Consider the following 7,722-nt stretch of genomic DNA (forward strand, 5'->3'; position numbering starts at 1 on the left):
GATGGCTTTCTTCAGAGTACTTATTTCTGTTCAGTAGAATCTAAGTTTGGTTCCAAGCACTGAAGTCCACGAACCAAATGCCTCTGTCACTCCAGCTCTGGGGAACCTGATTACCTCCTTACACATGGCCAGCATACACAAAAAGACATAAATTTTTGTTTTTATTTTATTTTTTAAAGCAATGTCAAATTCACACCAGAATTTGGGAAATCAGAGAGTAGGCTCCTAAGAAACAAGCCCATCAACTGGTGTTTATATAATGAAGTGGATCCAAGATCAGAAATAAGCTGGCTTCAACAAGTTTACAGTATTCCTGTTCAGTCACTATCAGTGTGGGTGGCAAAGGCTGTGGCAGCATGCCATATTTCTTCCCGTGATGTAAAGCACAAGCCTTGAAAGCAGCACAGTAGCTACTCTCACCCCTGCCTCACCCACAGTGTGGGTCAAGCAGAGTGCCCATATGTTCATTTTATTTAACACTATTATTTTAACTTTAAAAGTATTTGGTGGCTTCATGTAATGTGTGTGTGTTCTTCTGAGTGTTTCTGTGTGCAAGTTCCTGAGAAGGCTGCAAGAGGGAATTGAATCTCCTGGAACTGGAATTACCTGGGGCTTCTGCAAAGAAGGTGTGCTCTTAACCTCTGAACCACCGGTCCATCTCCCTGTTTTATCTCTATTCCAATGTATTGTAGTTGATCTTCTATGCCGTTATTAATATCTAAGTGTTCCTGGTTTATTCCATTGTCTATGAACCACAGAGAAGATGAATTCATCTGAAAGGTTCAGTGCTATCTGAAGTTTTTGGCATCACTGAATTCTGTGAAATGCTTCCTCTTCAGTAAGTACCCACTGTGTTGCAATTTTTCCCTTACAGTGTGAAATCTTGTCTCATCACCAGTAGAGGCTGCCAGGACTTGGCTGAAGTCCTCAGGAACAACAAGTACCTGGATTATCTAATAGTTTCAGAAAATAAGCTAGAAGACTCTGGTGTGAAACTGCTGTGTGATGCTATAAAACATCCCAAGTGCAACTTATATGAACTTCAGTGGGTATCATCAAGGTTATAAATATGTCCTTGAGGGTGGCACAAAATGGGAAATCAATGTAGAAAAGGGGGAACTGAAAATTCATAGCTGGTGTGGGAAGAAGGCTCAGTAATTATCACTTGATGCTTCTACAGAGGACCCAGGTTCAATTCCCAGGACCCACATTGTAGTACACAACTGTCTGTAATTCCAGCTTTATGGGACCCACCACCTTCATACAGACATTCATGCAGGCAAAACACCAATGCTCATGAAATATAAATAAATAGTATATACATACGTACATGGATACACCATAGGGACAACAAAGCAGTTTCAGTGGTTCTATTGAAAAGTTACTCTACAACCTGAAGGCTTAAAGCAAAGTCTTTACTGATGGCTGATTGCTAATCTATTCAGGCATGATGCATCTTGACTGGGCATACTTACAGACTTGATCATCTAGAGGACTATAATATGGGGCTAGCAAACTGTTAGAAATGGGGTCAGGATATGTATATGGTGCAGGGATAGATGTGCAAATGGACAGAGAGATGCCAAGATGAATGGACTCACAGACTTATGCATAAAATCATGGGTACATGACAGACGGTTGCATGCATGAGATATATGTTTATTTAGTGGATGGGAACTTGTGGATTAAAACTTTAACAGATGACTTTTGAAGGGACAAAAATTTTCCAATAGCAAAACGAATCTTAGTGGTTCAAATGCGAACGTGTCAAGGTGCTTGAGGTGTAGGCTCAGAACTGACCAATCCATGTCCATTTTTTCACTGTATTTAGTACACAGTGCAAGATCCATTTTCATCCCACATTCAAGGCTGGGACAGAAGACTATTAGTGGAACTGTTAGTTCACCACAGACATGGATCCTGAGAATGGGCAATTGTGATCACATCTGCCAATGAAGGGAAATGTTTATGAACACTAGGCGTTTAAGAGACTGTCCTCAGCACGAACGCAGTGAACATACTCTAAATAACTAAGTCACCTCCTATGCATAGTCCTTCTTACCCTGACACAGAGTGGTTCTTTTTCATTTTAGGTTGGAATCTTGTGAACTGACTGGTGCCTGTTGTGAGGACCTGGCTTCTACTTTTATCCAGAGTAAATCACTGAGCGACGTCAACCTGATGAAGAACACCTTGGAGTTCAATGGATTGGTTGTGCTGTGCACAGCTCTGAAACAGAATACATTTACCACATTTAAATTAAGGTGACCCTCTGTTCTCCTTTATGACATGCTTTTTAGGGCTAAGAAAGAATTAAGATATGAGATGTGCAGCTGATAATGTAACCATTTAAGATGGATAGAAACAAGAGTTGGGAAGATGGCTCAGTCCATGCCGTGCCTGCCATATAGATTAAGAGCTAAAGTTAGTTCTCCAAAGCCTACACAAAAAAAGTCATGCACTTGGTTTGCAGTTATAATCCAGTGCTAGAAAGGTAAATACAGGAGGATCCTTACTGTACCTCCAAGCAGTCTATCAATTTGGTAAGTTCCAGTACAGTAAGAATCCCCATCTCAAAATTCAGTATGATTCCTGTGGTTGGCCTGCGATGTCTGCCTGTTTACACACACACACACATATCTGCCTGTTTACACATACACACACACCCAAAATGCAAGTAGATCACTAAAACGGTCACACCAATGATAGCCCTGCAGCTGCAGAACCAGTAAGCGCATCTAGCCAAGAAATTCCACCTCTCACTGAGGGACTAATTGGTGTTTGGGGAAGGGATGCAATAAAATAAAATTCTAGTTGAAATAAATACAAGTAATGTACTCTCACTGGGCAGAGGGAAGGTGGTAGATGCTGCAGCATTATTAGATTAAGCATAAAGACCCTCCTTGGCCTGCGACTGGGGAGTGCCCAAGTATTGGTGATACTTGGTATTTTTATAATAATACATAAATATGCGTGTGAATGTAACTTTATGTGCAGAGTCCTGATTTAACATTGTTTTGATTTACAGTATAAGGGCAAACTCAGTCATTTATGTTTTTCTACCAACATGGTAGTCATTACTTACATAAATAACATTTTAATCATTTTAATATAAAATGGCCTTTATATTAAGCAATTTGATTTTCCTCACCTGGAAATTAGTGTGAGTTGTCTCAGAATATTTATGGTAGGCTAAGTGAGTTAGGGTGGTCTGCTTACAGATAAAGGTTTATATAATGCATTTTCATATAAATATGTGATTTAGAGTACTTTCTATAAGCACAAAATATTTTGTAAGTATGATATATACTAAATAATATTTTTTAAATTCTCAGCATTTATCTCTGTAGTTCATTTTCTTCCCTATGGTCTTCAAGCCAACATGTGATTAAGGCAATTTTTTTGAAAGTATATGAGTTCAGGTGTGTATGTATGTTTGGATTGTGCAAAGGAGACAAAAAGCCCCTCTCATGGTCATCCATTATCAAATGCCACCCACTTCATTATTTTTGAGAAAGGATCTTGTCAGGAGCCATAATGGGACAACCGAATAACTAGCAGGTGATCATACTGAGAGGGCCTGCTTCAGATTATTGTATAATCTGAGATAGATTCTCACATATAAAGCAAGGCTGTAATGGATCCCTGCTCTTAGTATACTTTTCCTGTTATTATTAAACATAAATAACAATCACTAAGTAATAGGATACCCCTTTGGAGCAAATCTCTGAAGATCTACTAAGATGTACTGTATTGTAGTGATGCTATATAGACAAAGAGATGACTTCTCAAGTCTTAATGATGATCCTATAAGAATTCCTAAAATTATATCAGTGATTATTAAGCTTTTTTATAGTGGGACTGCTATTAGGTCATTTTTGACTGTCAAAACTGCAGTGAGAACTCTGCCAGTTTCCCAAGCGTCACCAGTCAATTGCTCTTATATAGTAACCAGACATTTTCCTACTTAGAGCACATTCTAAGAGATTGTAAAACAACCAAAGGTCATAAAAGGGAAGTAAAAATGTATTACAGGTTCTAGGACAGAGGATAAAATATTGACTGGGTTTATCTGTGTAAAACGTCAATAATAACTTTAAGTTAAAACCTTCATTGGACCTGTGGAGCTGAGACAGGTGATGGAGAGCTACCCAGATAATTCCTCCTATTATGTGTGTAAAGATTCTCTGTTGTAAACTTTTTTTATTTATTTATTTATTTATTTTTTACAATGAGCAAACAGTACATGTAGTACAAGGTGTAACCCGGAATTTGTCAATGTGTTCTTGGTGGGTAAGGATTGAGCATGACTTTTTTTTTCTTTTTTTCTTGGACTTCACACAGTCTGTGAGTTGTTTCTGGGGCAGTGTGAGCCTCTGGGGTTAGCATCCCACTATCAGTGACTGCATATTATGTCTGTTCTTTTGTGACTGGGTTATCTCACTCAGGATGAAATTCTCTAGATGCAGCCATTTTCTTAAGAATTTGGTTAAGTCATTGTTTCTGGTGGCTGAGTAGTACTCTATTGTGTAAATGTACCACAATTTTGTATCCATTCATCTACTGAAGGACATCTGGGCTCTTTCCAGCTTCTGGCTATTATAAATAGAGCTGCTATGAACATTGTGGTACATGTATCTTTGTTGTGAATTAAAGTGTCTCTGGGGTATATGCCCAGAAGTAGAATAGCTGGGTCTTCAGGTAGTACTATGTCCAATATTCTGAGGTATCGCCAGACTGATTTCCGGAGTGGTTGTATCAGTTTACAACCCCACCAACAGTGGAGAAGTGTTCCTCTTTCTCTGCAACCATACCAGCATCTGTTATCATCTGAGTTTTGGATCTTGGCCAATCTGACTGGCATGAGGTGGAATCTCAGGTTTGTTTTGATTTGCATTTCCCTGATGGCTAAGGATGTCAAGCACTTCCTCAGATATTTCTCAGCCATTCCATGTTCCTCAACTGAGAACGTTTTGTTTAGCTCTGTACCCCATTTTTTCATAGGGTTGTTTGATTCTCTGGTGTTTAGCTTTTTGAGTTCTTTGTATACCTTGGATATTAGGGTTCTATCTGATGTGGATTTGGTAAAAAAATCTTTTCCCATTCTGTTGGCTGCCGTTTTGTTTTCTTGACAATATCCTTAGCCTTAAAAAAAACTTTGCAATCTCATTAAGTCCCATTTGTTAATCTTTGACCTTAGAGCTTGAGCCATTGGTGTTTTGTTCAGAAAATTTTCTCCTGTGCCTATGTGTTCTAAGGTTTTCCCTACTTTCTCATCTAATAGTCTTAGTGTATCTGGTTTAATGTGGAGAGCTTTGATCCACTTATACTTGAGCTTTGTACAGGGATATGAGAAAGGGTCTATTTTCATTCTTTTGCATATTGAGTGCCAGTTGGACCAGCACCATTTGTTGAATAGGTTGTCCTTTTTCCATTGAATGTTTACAGCTCCTTTGTCAAAAATCAGGTGACCATATACGTGAGGGCTCATTTCTGGAGCTTCTATTCTATTCCATTGATCCATGTGCCTATTTCTGTACCAGTACCATGCAGTTTTCAGCACAATTGCCTTGTAGTATAGCTTAAGGTCAGGGATAGTGATTCGCGCAGAAGTTTTCTTGTTGTTGAGGATGGATTTTGCTATTCTAGGTCTTTGTTGTTCCATATGAAATTGCACATTGATCTTTCCAACTCAATGAAGAACTGGGTTAGAATTTTGATGGGGATTGCATTGAATCTGTGGATTGCTTTTGGTAGGATGGCCATTTTAAAAATATTGAGCCTTCCAATCCATGAGCATGGGAGATCTTTCCATTTTCTGAGATCTTCCTAGATTTCCTATTTAGAGGTTTGAAGTTCTTGTCATAAAGGTCCTTCACTTGCTTAGTTAGAGTCACACCAAGGTATTTCATATTTTTTGTGACTATTGTAAAGGGTACCTTTTTCCTAATTTCTTTCTCCACATGTTTGTCCTTTGAGTATAGAAAGGCTACTGATTTGTTCGTGTTAATTTTGTATCCAGCCACTTTGCTGAACTTGTTTATCAGCTGTAGGAGTTCTCTGGTGGAATTTTTGGGGTCACTTAAGTACACTACCATGTCATCTGCAAAGAGTGATGTTTTTATCTCTTCCTTTCCGATTTGTATCCACTTGATCTCCTTTTTGTCTAATTGCTCCAGCCAGGAATTTCAGTACTATGTTAAATAGGTAGGGGGAGAATGGGCAGCCTTGTCGAGTTCCTGATTTTAGTGGGATTGCTTCAAGTTTCCCACCGTTAAGTTTGATGTTGGCTGTTGGCTTGCTGTGTATTGCTTTTATTATGTTCAGGTATGGACCTTGGATTCTTGTTCTTTCCAGGACTTTTAACATGAAGGGGTGTTGGATTTTGTCAAATGCTTTCTCAGCATCTAGTGAGATGACCATGTGATTTTGTTCTTTGAGTTTGTTTATATGGTGTATTACATTGATGGATTTCAGTATATTAAACCATCCCTGCATCCCAGGGATGAAGCCTACTTGGTCATAGTGAATGATCGTTTTGATGTGTTCTTGGATTCGGTTTGCAAGGATTTTGTTGAGGATTTTTGCATCAATGTTTTTAAGTGAGAATGGTCTGAAGTTCTCTTTCCTTGTAGGGTCTTTGTGTTGTTTAGGTACGAGGGTTATTGTAGCCTCAAAAAATGAGTTAGGTAGTATTCCATCTGATTCTATCTTGTGGAATAATTTGGAGGGTATTGGTGTTATGTCCGCAATAAATGTCAGATAAAATTCTGCACTGAACCCCTCTGGATCTGGGCTTTTTTGGTTGGGAGGATTTTGATGAATTCTTCTATTTCTTTAGGTGTTATAGGGTTATTTAGATGGTTTACTTGGTCCTGGTTTAACTTTAGGATCCTGTATCTGTCTAGGAATTCATCCATTTCCTCCAGATTTTCCAACTTTGTGGAGTATAGGGTTTTGTAGTAGGATCTGATGATTTCTTGAATTTCCTCAGTTTCAGTTGTTATGTCTCCACTTTCTGAGTTTTTTAATTTGTATACTCTCTCTTTGCCCTCTAGTTAGTCTGGCTAGGGGTTATCAATCTTTCAATCTTGTTGATTTTCTCAAAGAACCAGCCCTTTGTTTTTTTTTTTTTTTTTTTTTTTTTTTTTGATTCTTTGAGTGGTTCTTTTTGTTTCTATTTGGTCTATTTCTGCCCTAATTTTGATAATTTCTTACCATCTCCTCTTCTTGGGTGTATCTGCTTCAGTTTGTTCTAGGGCTTTTAGCTGTGCTGTCAAGTTGCTGATGTATGCTCTTTCCAGTTTTTTTTTTGGAGGCCTTAGGGCTATGAATTTTCCTTTCAATACTGCTTTCATTGCATCCTGTAGGTTTGGGTATGTTGTGTTTTCATTTTTATTGAATTCTAGAAAATCCTTAATTTCTTTCTTTATTTCTTCTTTGACCCTGCTATAGTTTAATAGAGTGTTGTTTAGTTTCCATGTGTATGTGGGCTTTTTGTTGTCTTTGTTGTTAAAGACCAGCTGCAGACCATGGTAATCTGAGAGGATGCATGGGAGTGTTTCCGTCTTCTTATATCAATTGAGGCTTGTTCTGTGTCTAATTATGTGGTCAATTTTCGAGAAGGTGCCATGGGGTACTGAGAAGAAGGTGTATTCTTTTACTTTAGGATGGTATGTTCTGTAGATATCTCTTAATTCCAGTTGGTTCAAAGTCTCTGCT

At 38.4% G+C, this 7,722-nt stretch overlaps 1 protein-coding gene across 1 annotated transcript in view; it reads left to right on the forward strand.

The window, feature by feature from the left end:
• LOC308413683 (NACHT, LRR and PYD domains-containing protein 4A-like) overlaps positions 1-2,268 on the forward strand; it is a gene marked incomplete at both ends in the record, with an annotated part of 667,338 nt that extends 665,070 nt beyond the window's left edge. The window contains one exon of the mRNA XM_080908711.1: positions 2,094-2,268. Within this exon, the coding sequence (XP_080764837.1) occupies positions 2,094-2,268 (175 nt within the window). The remainder of the gene's footprint in view (positions 1-2,093) is intronic.
• Positions 2,269-7,722: the final 5,454 nt, after the last annotated feature.

Source organism: Micromys minutus, assembly GCF_963924665.1.
Source record: "Micromys minutus genome assembly, chromosome: 32".
In the NCBI taxonomy this organism is placed as follows: domain Eukaryota; kingdom Metazoa; phylum Chordata; class Mammalia; order Rodentia; family Muridae; genus Micromys; species Micromys minutus.